The sequence below is a fragment of the Chlorocebus sabaeus genome, chromosome 16 (assembly GCF_047675955.1).
Source record: "Chlorocebus sabaeus isolate Y175 chromosome 16, mChlSab1.0.hap1, whole genome shotgun sequence".
NCBI classification, from domain to species: Eukaryota; Metazoa; Chordata; class Mammalia; order Primates; family Cercopithecidae; genus Chlorocebus; species Chlorocebus sabaeus.
Genome location: NC_132919.1, coordinates 39745911 through 39763271, shown reverse-complemented (window position 1 = coordinate 39763271; position 17361 = coordinate 39745911). Strand labels below are relative to the sequence as shown.

Sequence of the window (17361 nt, the reverse complement as noted above, 5' to 3'; positions counted from 1 at the left end):
TGAAGCAGCTTCCTCTTCCATTAAGCGGAAGAACAAGAGAAACCACTCAGACTGCGTCCTCTCCCGCTTGCTCTCTCAGAGGAAGAGAAGAATCATCCATCAATGGCAAACAGCAGCTGCAACAAAGCAACACCAACTGCAGGTTTCAGGCTCAGGAGAGAACACTGCGTCTCCTCGCAGTTGCCGGTGCTCCACACGTCCAGAAAAGCTTCTCTAGTGGCAAACTATAGAAATGATTCCTAAAAGTATAGTCTTAACCATCTATCGGCCGCCTCTGCTGGGTCTATTGTGGCCGCACACTTTTACCTGATGGTTAGTTATTATAGATTTCCCCATTTCGGTTCCACTAGGGGGAAAAAAAACCCCAGCTCTGCCATACAGTCTTTTCGAATACTATCACTTAACGCATTTACCGTTTTAAGTGGAAATGTAATTTTAAAAAATGGCTTAATCATAAACATCTAAACGGCTACGTTTAAATAACATAATACTGCAGGGCGCGGTGGCTCACGCCTGTAATCCCAGCATTTTGGGAGGCTGAGGCGGGCGGATCACAAGGTCAGAAGATCGAGACCATCCTGGCTAACACGGTGAAACCCCGTCTCTACTAAAAATACAAAAAAAATTAGCAGGCGCGGTGGCGGGCGTCTGTAGTCCCAGCTACTCGGGAGGCTGAGGCAGGAGAATGGTGTGAACCCGGGAGGCGGAGCTTGCAGTGAGCTGAGATTGCGCTACTGCACTCCAGCCTGGGCGACAGAGCGAGACTCCGTCTCAAAAAATGAATTAATTAAATAAATAAATAAATAACATAATACTGAATGAGGGCCAGTCACAACCTGCAGCTAGGTTCCACGGTTCTGGTAAAGGTGCCTGGTCCCAGACAATTTAAGGAAAGGGCGGCCTTTGTGTGAGAAAGAGAAACAAATGCACAAGTGAATGATAAATAATGAGGCATGTAGATAATTATAACATTGTTGAAACAGAGAGACTTGGTGGCTATTTATTTATTTATTTATTGAGACGGTCTTGCTCTGACACCCAGGCTGCAGTACAGTGGTTCAATCTCAGCTCACTGCAAACTCTGCCTCCCGGGCTCAAGCCATCCTCCCACCTCAGCCTCTTGAGTAGCTGGGGCTACAGGTGTGAGCCACCAAGTCCCGACAATTTTTGTATTTTTTGTAGAGACAAGGTTTCACCGCATTGCCCAGGTTTGTCTCGACCTTCTCAGCTCAACTGATCCACCAGCCTCAGCCTCCCAAAGTGCTGGGATTACAGGCGTGAGCCACCATACCCTGCCTATCGGTGGTTACTTTAGATTTGAAAGGTTAGGGAAGGAGAGGGTTTCCCTAACCACTCAAAGGTTATTTAAGCCAAGACTTGAACGATTAAAAAGTAGCCAATCAGGTGGCTGGGAGTGGTAGCTTACACCTATAATTCCAGCACTTTGGGAGGCCGAGGCGGGAAGATCACCTGAGGTGGGGAGTTCGAGACCAGCCTGAACAATATGGAGAAACACCGTCTCCACTAAAAATACAAAATTAGCCAGGCGTAGTGGCACATGCCTGTAATCCCAGTTACTCGGGTGACTGAGGCAGGAGAATGGCTTGAACCTGGGAGTCGGAGGTTGCGGTGAGCCGAGATTGACCACTGTACTCCAGCCTGGGCAACAAGAGCAAAACTCCGTCTCAAAAAAAAAAAAAAAAGTAGCCAACCAGGCAGCTGTGCCTATGAAGTAGCCATTCTTTTCTTTCTTTCTCTTTTATTTATTATTATTATTATTTTTATTTTTGAGATGGAGTCTCATTCTCTCCAGGCTGGAGTGCAGCAGCTTGATCTCTGCTCCTTGCAACCTCCCATTCCCAGGTTCAAGTGATTCTCCTGCCTTGGCCTCCCGAATAGCTGGGATTATAGGTATGCACCACCACACCCAGCTAATTTTTGTATTTTTAGGGTTTCTCCACGTTGGCCAGGCTGGTCTGTAACTCCTGACCTTGTGATCGATCCACCTGCCTCGGCCTCCCAAAGTGCTGGGATTACAGGCGTGAGCCACTGCGCCCAGCCAAGTGATAGATGCTTTTTGTTGTTGTTGTTTTGTTTTGTTTTGTTTTGTTTTTTGAGACGGAGTCTCGCTCTGTAGCCCAGGCTGGAGTGCAGTGGCACGATCTCGGCTCACTGCAAGTTCTGCCTCCTGGGTTCACGCCATTCTCCTGCCTCAGCCTCCCAAGTAGCTGGGACTACAGGCTCCCGCCACAACGCCAGGCTAATTTTTTTGTATTTTTAGTAGAGACGGGGTTTCACCGTGTTAGCCAGGATGGTCTTGATCTCCTGACCTCGTGATCCGCCCACCTTGGCCTCCCAAAGTACTGGGATTACAGGCGTGAGTCACCGCACCCAGCGGTGATAGATGTTTTAATCCTTTATCTCATTTAATCCTTTAAACAACTGAAGGAGAATAGGTGATTATTTCTCCTTTCACAGATGCTGGGTATAGCATCTGTCCCACTCCTGAAGGAACCACTGTTGGAACCTAAGCCTGTCTGGCACTAAATCAAGTCCCTGTTCTTTCTGGTAAGCTGAAGGGGTCTTCTTCAGAAGTCTAGTCTCCAATCAATTCAGTTCTCTGATGAAGCATTAAATATATAATCTTTCAAAGTTAGGTCTGAATGACTCATCTTCCTGGCTTCTAAATCCCTGAGGAAGCCTACCCATTTACTTCTAGGAAAAGTTAGCCTCAATTTCACCTCAGTTAACACATCTCAGATAGATGATGTGCAACTGTTTTAGTCACTTAACTTCCTACTGTAAATTTCATGCCAGGAAGCACAGGGTCACACGGACATTCACATGGCACAGTATTCTAATCAACCACACCCTTTTTTTTTTTTTTTTTTTTTTTTTTGAGATGGAGTCTCGCTGTGTCGCCCGGGTTGGAGTGCAGTGGCCGGATCTCAGCTCACTGCAAGCTCCGCCTCCTAGGTTTACGCCATTCTCCTGCCTCAGCCTCCCGAGTAGCTGGGACTACAGGCACCTGCCACCTCGCCCGGCTAGTTTTTTGTATTTTTAGTAGAGACGGGGTTTCACCGTGTTAGCCAGTATGGTGTCGATCTCCTGACCTCGTGATCTGCCCATCTCGGCCTCCCAAAGTGCTGGGATTACAGGCTTGAGCCACCACGCCCGGCCTCAACCACACTTTTAATTGCATTATAGCAGCATCACAAATATGACCATCAGGTTGTAAAGATGCTTAGCAGTCAGTCATCTTATTCAACCGCCTCTCCTAATAGAATCTCCTCACAGACAGTTCTCTTTAGAGACAGCCAAATGCTCCGTACTTAATTTTTTTCAGAAAAAGGGACAATGTTGGGGCAATCTGGCCAGGTCTGGGACGTATCTTTTGGTTTCAGAGCAGTTCCATATATATATAAATATATAACTATAAATAAATATATAAATATTTTAAATATTTATAAATATATGTATTTATATATAAATATATAAATATAAATAAATATATAACATTAAATGTATTTATATATTATAGAAATATAAATATATTTATTTATAAATAAATTATTTATATTTATATATAAATATACATTTGTTTATATATATTTTTATATATATACTCTTTTTTTTTTAATGGAGTTTTGCTCTTGTTGCCCAGGTTGGAATGTTAATGGCACCATCTGGGCTCAATGCAATTTGTGCCTCCCGTGTTCAAGCAATTCTCCTGCCTCAGCCTCCCACCTAGTATATTTTGAATTTATAAAGTACTTTCCGGTCACTTTCATCCAGGGTCCTATCTCTGGTCTGGGCCCTTCTATATCTGTCTTCCATTCTCCATTCTCTTTTTTTTTTTTTTTTTTTTTTTTTGAGGCGGAGTCTTCACTCTGTTGCCCAGGCTGGAGTGCAGTGGCACCATCTCGGCTCACTGCAAGCTCCGCCTCCCGGGTTCGCGCCATTCTCCTGCCTCAGCCTCCCGAGTAGCTGGGACTACAGGCGCCTGCCACCGCGCCCGGCTAATTTTTTTTTTTTTTGTATTTTAGTAGAGACGGGGTTTCACCGTGTTAGCCAGGATGGTCTCGATCTCCTGACCTTGTGATCCGCCCGCCTCGGCCTCCCAAAGTGCAGGGATTACAGGCGTGAGCCACTGCGCCCGGCCCATTCTCCATTCTCTATTCCTCCAATCTTTCTGGAAACCTCTCACCAACCATGCCATCCCTTGGCCTCCTGTGAGCAGTTTCTCCAACTTCACGTGGGTGTGACCATCACTCCAGTAAATTCTGACTTAGCTCATGTCACCTCTTCTGGAAGTCTTCCTTGACCTCTGCAAATAACACAGCCCACTACTCTGTGTTTTGTGTCCCTAATCATCCTTGTATAGGTTTCTACATAGCTCACTCTGGAATTCCAAATACATTTACTTCCCCTTACTAAACTGTGAGCTCTTTAAAAGCAGGAACATGTCTTATTTATCTCTGTATCTCCGGCACATTGCGTGGCACAGCAGATGTCCAGTAAATGCTGACTAACTGAATGAATGATGAATTCCTTCCCTCAAGTCCTGCTACTGACCTGTTGGGAACCACCTGGTTTTCCCTTCCTTCTTATTCTACTCCTCCCCCAATAAAGCTGGCCTGTCTGAAATACAGTGAGGAACATGTCAGCAGGGTTCCTGGCCTTCTCCTCTTGCCTATCCTTGGTTTCAAAATATGTCTGTGCAGTCCATATCACTCCTCTGAGCTTCTGGCTCAGATATCCAGCTTCTACTTGACATTGCATTTAGATGAATCACAGATATCTCAAATTCAGCCTACCCAAGTTGACTTAGATCAGCTTCCTCCCAAATATATTTCTCTTTTAGGGAATAATATCACTCTCAACCATGTTGCTCAAAACAAAAACCTAGCCTAAAGTTGCAGTGGCACATGAGTCTGTCCTCCCATCTGTGTGAGAGGATCACTTAAGCCCAGGAGTTCAAGTCCAGTCTGGGGCAACATAGTAAGACCCTGTCTCAAAAATGAAAAAAAAGGAACCTAGGGCCAGGTACAGTGGCTTACAACTGTAATCCCAGCACTTTGGGAGGCTCAGGCAGGCGGATCACCTGAGGTCAGGAGTTTGAGACCAGCCTGGCCAACATGGTGAAACCCCATCTCTACTAAAAAAGCACAAAATTTAGCCAGGTGTGGTGATGCATGCTGTAATCCCAGCTAACAGGGAGGCTGAGGCAGGAGAATCACTTGAACCCAGGAGGTGGAGGTTGCAGTGAGCCGAGATCGTACCACCTCACTCTACCAGCCTGGGCGACAGAGCAAGACTCTGTCTCAAAAAAAGAAAAAAAAAAAAGGAGCCTAAGTCATCTTAGTGTTTTATCTCTCCCCCCACCTACCTCATAGACTCCTATAGCCAGAGCAGCCATTTGGACATGCAAATCTATTCATACCTGTGTTACACGATGAAGGTAGGTCACCAAAAAGACCAAGCTATGATATAGGTTTAGGACCTTTAATACCCTACCCTACCATTAACCTCTAGGGAGAGGAGCAGGGTGGGAAATTGAATTTAATCACCAATGACCAATGATTTAATCAATCATGCCTACATAATGAGACCTCCATAAAAATCCACAAATAGGGTTTGGAGAGCTTCTGGGATGGTGAACACACTGAAGAACTGGGAGGGTAGAATGCCACCAGAGGGAATGGAAGCCCCTCCCCTTATACCTACACAAAACCCTGGGTATCTCTTACTTTTGGCTGTTTTTGTTTTTGTTTTTTTGAGACAGAGTCTCGCTCTGTAACCCAGGCTAGAGTGCAATGGCACGATCTCGGCTTACTGCAAACTCAGCCTTCTGGGTTCAAGCACTTCTTCCACTTCAGCCTCCCAAGTAGCTGGGATTACAGGCGCATGCCACCCAGCCCAGCTAGTTCTTGTATTTTTGTACAGACGGGGTTTCACCATGTTAGTCAAGCTGTCAAGCTGGTCTTGAACTCCTGACCTCAGGTGATCCACCCACCTCGGCCTTCCAAAGTGCTGGGATTACAGGCATGAGCCACTGCACCCGGACTTTTTTTTTTTTTTTTCTGACGGAATTGCGCTCTTTTGCCTAGGCTAGAGTGGCAAGATCTCAGCTCACTGCCACCTCCGCCACCCGGATTCAAGCGATTCTCCTGCCTCAGTCTCCCAAGTAGCTGGGATTATGGGATTATAGGCACCCGCCACTACGCCTGGCTAATGTTTGAATTTTTAGTAGAGACGGGGTTTCACCATGTTGGCCAGGCTGGTCTTGAACTCCTGACCTCAGGTGATCCACCCACCTTGGCCTCCCAAAGTGCTGGGATTACAGGCGTGAGCCACCGTGCCCAGCCTATATTAGTCTTTAAAACAAAATTATAAAATTATATTGTAGGATTCAGTACTCATAGATATATTATGGCTTCTATAATATAAAGGATAAGAGAAAGGGAGAAATGAACCTTTAAGTTTGTATCTTTTATGTGAAGTGAGTGGTACATTAACTGTAAGTAAACTGTTAAAAGTTAAAGATATAGACAGTCATCCCTGGGTACCTATGGGAAACTGGTTTCAGGACCCTCCTCCCATACCAGTAAAATCCACAGATGCTCAAGTCCCTTATATAAAATAACATAGTATTTGCATATAATCTATCTTATCTATCTACCTACCTACCTACCTATCTAATCTTCCTGTATATTTTAAATCATCTCTAGATTACTTATAATATCTAGTACAATGTAAATGCTATGTTAATAGTTGTTAGTCTTCATTTTTGTTTGTATTTTTTATTGTACTGTTATTTTTTAATTGTTTCCTTTTTCCTAATATTTTTGATGCTTGGTTGGTTGAATCCACAAATGGGGAACCCACAGATAAGTAGTCTCAACTGTATTGAAATAACTAGAGCAATCTCTAAAAAAAAAAATGTAAAGAGGTATAGCTTAAAAGCCAATCGCTATCATAAGTTAAAATGGAATTCTAAAACATTTCATTAACACAAAAGAAGGCAGGAAAGAGACGAAACAAAAATAGAGGGTAAAACACAAAACAATATAAAATGGGAGTTCTTAAATCGAACCAAAATCCTTCCAATAGCCCACAAGGCTCTGACTGGTCCAGCCCAGGCCTCCCTCGCCAGTTTCATCTCACATCTCTCTCTCCACCCCACTGGTTTTCCCCTCAACTCATGTCAACCAGACCCTTTTATTTTCTAGCTCCTCTCCATCCTGAGCTCAACTCCTACCTGATCAACTCCTTTACATTTTCTTTTCCTTTTTTTCAGAGATGGAATCTCACTATGTTGCCCAGGTTGGACTCCCGGGGTCAGGTGATCCTCCCACCTCAGTCAGCCAAGTAGCTAGGACCACAGGTGTGTGCCAAGGCACCCGGCTTAGTCAACTCTTCTTCCTTGAGGTCCTGGCCTAAACAACACTTCTTCTGAGAAGTTTCTCTTGATTACCCCATAGAAAAGGAGGCTCAGATGAATCTTGTGTGCTCACTTCACTTCCTGCCCTTGTCAGTACACTTCAGCTCCCAATTTATGTCTGTTTCTTCTGTTAGATTATGGTCCCAAAGGGCACAGTCATAATCTGTAACAATCGGTTTTCTGAATGAGCTAAACTGAGTAGGATACAATGAGGAGACAACTTAGCCTCAAGCACACTCTTTTTTTTTTTTTTTTCTTAGACAGAGCTTCGCTCTTGTTGCCCAGACTGGAGTGCAATGGCACCATCTCGGCTCACTGCAACCTCCACCTCCCGAGTTCAAGTGATTCTCCTGCCTCAGCCTCCTGAGTAGCTGGGATTACAGGTTTGCGCCACCACGCCTATTTTATGTTTTAAGTAGAGACGGGGTTTCACCATGTTGGCCAGGATGGTCTGGAACTCCTGACCTCAGGTGATCCGCCCACATCAGCCTCCCAAATCCCAGCCTCCCAAAGTGCTGGGATTACAGACGTGAGCCACTGCGCCCAGCCTGGAACGGCACAATTAAAGTGACAGAAAAAATAGATTCTGCAGACGGGTGCACTTTGGGAGGCCTCAGCCTCCCAAGTAGCTGGGACTACAGGCATGTGCCACCAAGTCCAGCTAAGTTTTGTATTTTTATTAGAGACAGAGTTTCACCATGTTGGCCAGGCTGTTCTCAAACTCCTGAGCTCAAATGATCCACCTGCCTAGGCCTCCCAAAGTGCTGGGATTACAGGCGTGAGCCACCGTGCCCAGGCCAATTCCAATTTCTTCCCTCCTCTACACTGCAGGATGCAGCAATGCTCTGTTAACTGTCCTTCTCCTTGCTTCTCCACTCTTCCTCTGATCTCAACGCTGTTTGTGGCAACTCCAGAGCTGAGGCAAGGGGGAGAACCAATGAAACAAAATGAGGCAATGGCCTTCATACTCAGCTGATGCCCTGTGTAGCTTCTGGCTTCATCCTAAAGCCTGTCCTGTTGTGGAAGGTGCCAGTGGGTCCTTCAAGTGCCTCCACCACACTGTGCAGAATCCCACACTGGCCAGTGCTCTCTTCTGCTGGCTTCTTGCCCACCACCCAACTCCCTCCTTCTAGAGCCCTACCTGCAGCCTCTCTGTTGGGATTCTTTCCTCCTTCACAGGTAGAATCCCCTTAGATGGCTCAGCCACCCACTGTGGAGTCTACTTGTTCCACCAGCTGGTGCAAGTGTGACTAATTACTGCTAGCCTTTTATGCTCACCCACCCATCAAGGACTGCTCCAAGTAAGAGACAGATACCAGTCTTCCTGCCTCCTCAACTCCAGGGAACACTGCAGCTTCTTGGCATGTCACTTTGGTGGCAGCTTGGGTAGGCTGACATACTTCAACTGTATAGCAGGCTGGGACTCAGGTCTCATCTCTCCTGCCTGCAAGCACTACAATTCTCTCCGAGGTTTGTCTGAAGGGCCTCTTGTCTTGAGACTGGCAAGGATGGGGAAAGCCACAGCTTTCTAATCCTGTGAATATCTTTTTTTCTTTTTCTTTTCTTTTTTTTGAGACAGAGTCTTGCTCTGTCGCCAGGTTGGAGTGAAGTGGTGTGATCTTGGTTCACTGCAACCTCCGCCACCCGGGTTCAAGCAATTCTCCTTCCTCAGCCTCCCAAGTAGCTGGGACTACAGGCATGCGCCACCACGCCCAGCTAATTTTTGTATTTTTTAGTAGAGACAGGGTTTTAACATGTTGGCCAGCTGGTCTTGAACTCCTGACCTCAAGTGATCTGCCCACCTCAGCCTCCTGAAGTGCCGGGATTACAGCCGTGAGCCACCACGCCTGGCCTCTTTTTTCTTTTTTTTTTTCCTTTGAGGTGGAGTTTTGCTCTTGTTGCCCAGGCTGGAGTGTAATGGCGCAATCTTGGTTCACTGCAACCTCTGCCTCCCAGGTTCAAGCAATTCTCCTGCCTCAGCCTCCCAAGTAGCTGAAATTACAGGCACCCACCACCACACCCAGCTAATTTTTGTATTTTTAGTAGAGACTGGGTTTCACCATGTTGGCCAGGCTAGTCTCAAACTCCTGACCGCAGGTGACCCACCCACCTCAGCCTCCCAAAGTGCTGGGATTACAGGAGTGAGTCATCACACCTGGCCCTGTGAATACCTTTTAAAGAATCTAGTGATCATTTAGATCATCTCCTAAGAAGCCCTCTATTAGACAGTGGGAGAACTTACTGTCCCTTATTCTGCACTCTGAGGCTTCAGATTGAATTCCCAGACACAGATGAAGTCCTGTTCTATATCCAGGTACACTTGTTAACCCCATCCCTTACTCTAACTGAGTATCAAGCATTTGAAGATGCAGAATATTCAGGCGATGTCTAGGAGATAATAAATGTCATAATACTCTGATATTCACTAAAAAAACTGATGTTCAATATAGGTATGCTATGACTTCTAGTGACTGTCTATCCATACCATTCACTGTGAGAAGCAGAGTTTCATTTATTTTTTAGACAGAGTAGACTCACTCTGTCTTGATCTCAGCTCACTGCAACCTCCACCTCCCAGGTTCAAGTGATTCTCCTGCCTCAGACTCCTGAATAGCTGGGACTACAGGTGCCCACCACCACGCCCAGCTAAGTTGTTTTTTTTTTTTTTTTTTTTGAGACGAAGTCTCGCTTTGTCACCCAGGCTGGAGTACAGTGGTGCGTTCTCGGCTCACTGCAAGCTCCGCCTCCCAGGTTCACGCCATTCTCCTGCCTCAGCCTCCTGAGTAGCTGGGACTACAGGCGCCTGCCACTACGCCTGGCTGATTTTTTGTATTTTTAGTAGAGATGGGGTTTCACCGTGTTAGCCAGGATGGTCTCAATCTCCTGACCTTGTGATCCGCCCGCCTCGGCCTCCCAAAGTGCTGGGATTACAGGCGTGAGCCAGCGTACCCAGCCTAATTTTTGTATTTTTAGTAGAGACGGGGTTTCACTGTGTTGGCTGGGCTGGTCTCAAACTCCTAACCTCAGGTGATCCACCCACCTCGGCCTCCCAAAGTGCTAGGATTACAGGCTTGAGCCATTGTGCCTAGCCCAGAGTTTTATTTTTTTTTTATTTTTTATTTTTTCTGAGACAGAATCTCACTCTTGTTGCCCAGGCTGGAGTGCAACGGTGCGATCTAGGCTCACTGCAACCTCTGCCTCCTGAGTTCAAGCGATTCTTCTGCCTCAGCCTCCCAAGTAGCTGGGATTACAGGCGCCCACCACCATGCCCAGCTAATTATTTTTAGTAGAGATGGGGTTTCACCATGTTGGCCAGGCAGGTCTTAAATCCTGACCTCAGGTGATCCACCCCTCTTGGCCTCCCATAGTGCTGGGATTACAGGTGTGAGTCACCACACCTGGCCCGAGAAGCAGAGTTTTACAACGTTTTATTTTAAAACATATGTGGATAGTTATGGAGTAAAATGCAAAATTTTGAGGGAAAAAAAAAACAAAACCCAGAACCTTTCAAATAAATGATTGAGCTCAGTGTGAGCTACTTCACCTATGGACCCTAGGGGCAGCACATGAAAAGGTTTGAGAACTTATTTTGTTGTTGTTGAGATGGGGTCTCGCCTCAGCCTCCTGGTGTGGTGGACTACAGGCATGCACTACCATGCTTGTAGTATCAACTAGTGATTAATTTTTTTTAAATTTTTTGTAGAGACAGGGTCTCACAGTGTTGCCCAGGCTGGTCTCAGACTGGTCTTGAACTCCTGGCCTCAAGCAATTCTCCTGCCTCAGCCTCCCAAAGTGCTGGGTTTACAGATAGATGGGATTCACTGTGCCAGCCATGAGAACTTTATGAGGGAACTATTCAGTGGGATAGTTGGAAAATTGGGGTTACCCTTCTGGACATCTTCAGGAATGCTGTTGAAGCAAGTGGAGAAAAACCAGGTCACCCTGACTATTCCACAAATCAGCAAAGAGAAGTTTCAGAAGCCTCCCCTTCAATACTAAGGAAAGAGAGGGGGGATCCAGCAGGACCTCTGCTCACATTGAAAATAGCAGGTCTGGGTTCATGCCTGTAATCCTAGCACCTTGAGAGGCTGAGGTGGGCAGATCACTTGAGCTCAGAAGTTCTAGACCAGCCTGGGCAACATGGCAAAAGCATCTCTACAAAAAACAAACAAAGAAACAAACAAACAAAAAACACAAAAATTAGCCAGACATGGTGGCTTACGCCTATAGTCCCAGCTATTTGGAAAGCTGAGGCAGGAGATTCACCTGAGCCCGTGGAGGTCGAGGATGCAATGAGCTGTGATCATGCTACTGCACTGCATTTGGCAACAGAGTGAGACTCTATCTCAAAAAAAAAAAAAAAAAAAAAAAAAAAAAAAAAAAAAAAAAGCAGGTCTGGGTCCCTAGATCAGGAGCCAAACACCAGAAAAGGTTCTGTTTGTGTATGGGTTTTTGTTCATTGGTTCTTTGGTTTGTTTCCTCAGACCAAATTCACATGGCATGTTTGTTGGTTCTTTTGAAGACTGCTTCAGCCATTGAGCCACGTCTGCCTGTATTCTTCAGCAAGAAAACCCTGGAAAAAGGCCACCAAGTGGAAGTAAGGAGCAAGGAAGGGGACAGCTGTGAACACTGGTCTCCTCAGTCAACCACAGGTGTCAGAGAACTCAATGGATGGAGCAGATTTGAAGGAAAGGAATCAGGCAGAATCAAAGGTGGGTGACTTCAGAGAAACCTTAGGAGCCTAGCAGTAGCAGTTGGATGCGCTTGTGGTTGCTTCCCCAGCACAAAACAAAACAAAGCAAAACATCCTCAAAATAAGAATTTAGCACCTCTCTTGACTGCACTGCTAGAGAACATCTAATTTCTGTATTTAATTTCTGGATTTCCCCAAGGACTCATTCATAGCTTTATGACATTCCTTTTTCTCTGAACGCTATTCAGAAATGTATACCAAGGTGCATCTGCCATCTCAACATGGTGCTTACCTTTCTTAAGAATTTTCTTCACTTTCAGATAGTTCCCTTGTTTGACATACTCATGAAGCTGAGCTTCCAGGGAGTCATTTCTTAAGGTACCAAGTTGAACAGGACAGGGGAGTGGAAGAGGAACAGCCCGAGACATCCTGTTCCAAAAGAGAGCGGTATGCTTATTTTAACTGAACCAGAAATGCAAGGAAACAACTTAATTCTTTCACATTTAGAAACCTGTACAGCCACCCTCATTAATAATGAAGATTAGGGAACAATTATTGAAACTCTGAATTAATGTTTTTCCTCAGTGTTATCGCTGAAATTAAAGAACTTCAATATACTGTTGAATATAGGAATGATGAGAAGAGACAAGTAAAAATATATATATTTGAATATACTTTATATGGTTTGGCTATGTCCCCACCCAAATCTCACCTTGAATTGTAGTTCCCATAATCCCCACAAGTCATGGGAGGGACCCAGTGGGAGGTAATTTAATCATGGGGGTGGTTACCCTCATGCTGTTCTTGTGACCAGTGAGTCAGTTCTCATGAGATCTGATGGTTTTAAAAGGGGTTTTTCCCTCTTTTACTCAGTACTTCTCCTTCCTGCCATCACGTGAAGAAGGACGTGTTTGCTTCCCATCTGCCATGATTGCAAGTTTCCTGAGGCCTCCCCAGCCCTGCAGAACTATGAGTCAATTAAACCTCTTTTCTTTATAAATTACTCAGTCTTGGGTATGTCTTTTTTAGCAGCACAACAACAGACAAATACAATATTTGTCACTAATTCCCAGGACTGAAAAAGTGAGGACTTCTAGGAAGTAAAATTCTAAATACATGTGTTTATTGTGTCATTAAGATAACTTGGAGAGTATTGACTTTGAAAGGTTAGAACACAAATGCAGTCATTATGTAAAGCTAGATAGTATAACATAGTGGTTTAGGTTCATAGTTCAGACTCTGAAACTGTCTTGGCTTTGTCACCTCCCTGTGTGATCTTGGAGGAATTATTTAACATTGATAGGCCTCAATTTCTTCATCTGTAACATGGGAATAATAATAACCAGAGGGTTGCTGAGAGTTTCAGTTTCTTTTTTTGTGTATGTGACGGAGTCTCACTCTGTCGTCAGGCTGGAGTGCAGTGGTGCAATCTTGGCTTACTGTAACCTCTGCCTCCTGGGTTCAAGCGATGCTCCTGCCTCAGCCTCCTGAGTAGCTGGGACTACAGGAGCGCACCACCATGCCCGGCTAATTTTTTGTATTTTTAGTAGAGATGAGGTTTGACTATGTTGGACAGGATGGTCTTGATCTCTTGACCTTGTGATCCGCCTGCCTTAGCCTCCCAAGTGTTGGGATTACAGACGTGAGCCACTGCACCCAGCCTGAGAGTTTCAAAGGAGCTAATTTGTGTGCAGTGCTTAGCATAGTACCTGGCACCAAACAAGTTCACTGTAGTTGTTAGATGTTACTGTGCATAAGACCCATGCAGAGAAATTTTAACTTTCCATACGTGGCAGCCACATCTGACCATCATTCTTACAATCAAGTGTCTGTGGTGTACCTACTGGTATGGTTTGAATGTGTCCCCCCAAAATCCATATGTTGAAAACTTGATCCCCAATATGGAGGTGTTGGGAGGTAGAACCTTTAAGATGTGTTTAGGTCATGCGGGCACCACCCTCATGAATGGATTAGTGCTACTGTCATTATAAAGGAAGTAGGTAGTTATGGCAGGAGTGGGTTCCTTATAAAACGATGAGTTTGGGAGACATTTGAGGTTTCTTTCCATCTCCTTGTTCTGCGGTCCTATGATTAAACCTTTTTCTCTGCTGCAACCCAGTGTCTCACTACACTGATTTGCCACGTGGGATTACAATTTAACAGTGATCCTATGAAAAGATGCCCTTTGTGGGCATTTAACCATGGCTTAGTGACCCCTTTGTGGCAGTCCAGGTTTCCATCAGCAGCCAGAACAATCTGGTTCCACCAACCCTTTACTATAATTGTGATGAATGCATATGTTAAACATTAAAGAACTGGAGAAACTGGTGCCTGAGTACAAGGGCTGGAATGCAAAAACAAACCCATTAAGACACCATCTGGCCTTTCTCAGGTCCTAAAGTCTGATCAAATAATAATAGCATTTTTATACATATACCTTGTACCAGGGAACCACTTAAGATAAGAAACTTTCCAAGACTCTAGAGAAAGCTTTTCAGACCCTAGATCCTAGTTAAAGATTAGATATAGGCCTGGTGTGGTGGCTCACGCCTGTAATTCCAGCACTTTGGGAGGCCAAGGTGGGCGGATCACGAGGTCAGGAGATCGAGACTATCCTTGCTAACACGGTGAAACTCCATCTCTACTAAAAATATATATAAAAAATAATTAGCCAGGCATGGTGGCAGGCACCTGTAGTCCCAGCTACTTAGGAGATTGAGGCAGGAGAATGGCGTGAACCCGGGAGGCGGAGCTTGCAGTGAGCCGTGATCGCGCCACTGCACTCCAGCCTGGGAGACAGAGCGAGACTCCATCTCAAAAAAAAAAAAAAAAAAAAAGATTCGATATAGATTGAATGAAACATCCCACCTTGTAGGTGCACTCCCGCATATCGGCATGGACCTTGAATGTATATAAACTTTGGGGGAAAAAAAAAAAAACTTGTAACTTTTTTTTTTTTTTTTGAGACAGTCTCACTTTGTTGCCCAGGCTGCAGTATAGTGGCATGATCTCAGCTCACTGCAATCTCCGCCTCCCGACTTCAAACGATTCTCCTGCCTCAGGCTCCCGAGTAGTTGGGATTACAGGTGCCCACCATCATTACCAGCTAATTTTTGTAGTTTTAATAGAGTCGGAGTTTCATCATGTCGGCCAGGGTGGTCTCGAACTTCTGACCTCAGGTGATCTGCCCACCTAGGCCTCCCAAAGTGTTGGGATTACAGGCATGAACCACTGCGCTGGGCCAAAACTTTTAACTTTTTTAGTTGGTCTGGTGAGTTACTCTGACCTTCTCCCTGTAACCAGTTGCAGAAATAAACTCCCTTCTTTTAGTCTTTTTTTTGAGACAGTCTTGCTCTGTCGCCCAGGCTGAAGTACAGTGGTGTGATCTTGGCTCACTGCAGCCTCTGCCTCCTGGGTTCCAGTCATTCTCCTGCCTCAGCTTCTTGGGTAGCTGGGATTACAGGCACCCGCCACCACGTCCAGCTAATTTTTTCTTTTTTTTTTTTTTTTTGAGACAGAGTCTCGCTCTGTCGCCAGGCTAGAGTGCAGGGGCGCAATCTCAGCTCACTGCAACCTCCGCTTCCTGGGTTCAAGCTATTCTCCTGCCTCAGCCTCCCGAGTAGCTAGGCCTACATGCAGGCACCACAACGCCCAGCTAATTTTTGCATTTTTAGTAAAGATGGGTTCTCACCATGTTGGCCAGGATGGTCTCGATCTCTTGACCTCATGATGCACCCAACTCAGCCTCCCAAAGTGCTGGGATTACAGGCGTAAGCCACCGCATCTGGCTGACTAATTTTTGTATTTGTAGTAGAGACAGGGTTTCACAATGTTGGCCAGGCTGGTCTCAAACTCCTGACCTCAGGTGGTCTGCCTGCCTCGGCCTCCCAAAGTGCTGGGATTACAGAAGTGAGCCACCGCGCCTGGCCAATAAACTCCCTTCTTTCCCAGTTTGGATCTCATTATTGGACTGTGAGAACAAGCAGCTGGACCTCATTCTGTTCTGGGACACCCTGACATTTCAGCACCCTGAGACGAGCCCTCCTTTAAGCCAGGGGCCATGTCTGGCACCTCCCTTGTAGGCAGGGACATTGCTGACTTTAGGCGCGTAAACTGGCTTGCAGCAGAGAAATGGTTTCTGATTCTAGAAGAAGTCTCTGATGATTATTCCCAAGCATAATCCATCCTCCCTTTCCCTTCTCCTGATCTGTTGGCCTCCTCAGAGGCCATGTAAACTCTTCAAGGGTCCTATTAACCCTCCCTAACCTATAGAAAGGGACCTATTAAAGGCATTTTTCCCCACTGGAAGAATAAAGGGCACTGTTTTGGGGAAGTACTCCTGGACCCTTCAAGTCTCAGTTCAGAAACCTGGTTTTGGTTGGGCGTAATGGCTCACACCTGTAATCCTAGCACTTTGAGAGGCTGAGGCTGGATCACCTGAGGTCACGAGTTTGAGACTAGCCTGGACAACACGGCAAAATGCTGTCTCTACAAAAAATACAAAAATTGGCCGGGCAGTCAGGCACAGTGGCCCACGCCTGTAATCCTAACACTTTGGGAGGTCAAGGCGGGTGAATCACCTGAGGTCAGGAGTTCAAGACCAGCTTGACTGATATGGTGAAACCCCCATCTCTACTAAAAATACAAAAATTAGCTGGGTGTCGTGGCGGGCGCCTGTAGTCCCAGCTACTCAGGAGGCTGAGACAGGACAATCGTTTTAACCTGGGAGGTGGAGGTTGCAGTGAGCCGAGATCATGCCACTGCACTCCAGCCTGGGCAACAGAGTGAGACTCTGTCTCAACAAAACAAAACAAAAAACAAAAGTCTAGGTGCATGGCTCACGCCTGTAATCCCAACACTTTGGGAGGGTGAGGCTGGTGGATCACAAGGTCAGGAATTCTACACCAGCCTGCCCAACATGGTGAAACCCCATCTCTACTAAAACTACAAAAATTAGCTGGGTGTGGTGGCGGGCACCTGTAATCCCAGCTACTCAGGAGGCTGAGGCAGGAGAATCACGTGAACCTGGGAGGCGGAGGTTGCAGTGAGCCGAGATCATGCCATTGCAATCCAGCCTGGGTGACAGCAAGACTCCGTTTCAAAAAAAAAAATTGGCCAGGCGTGGTGGCAAGCACCTGTAGTCCCAGCTACTCAAGAGGCTGAGGCACAAGAATCACTTGAACCTGGGAGGTGGAGGTTGCAGTGAGCTGAGATCATGCCATTG

At 45.9% G+C, this 17361-nt stretch overlaps 1 protein-coding gene and 1 non-coding gene across 2 annotated transcripts in view; both read right to left on the bottom strand.

The window, feature by feature from the left end:
• Positions 1 to 12565, bottom strand: part of TEX14 (testis expressed 14, intercellular bridge forming factor) — a 100911-nt gene extending 88346 nt beyond the window's left edge. Inside the window, exon 1 of the mRNA XM_073004896.1 lies at positions 12430 to 12565. Coding sequence (XP_072860997.1) covers positions 12430 to 12565 — 136 coding nt within the window. The remainder of the gene's footprint in view (positions 1 to 12429) is intronic.
• LOC119622248 (small nucleolar RNA U3) lies at positions 42 to 255 on the bottom strand. Its single transcript, XR_005238913.1, has one exon. It is a non-coding gene; the product is annotated as a small nucleolar RNA U3 (small nucleolar RNA).
• Positions 12566 to 17361: the final 4796 nt, after the last annotated feature.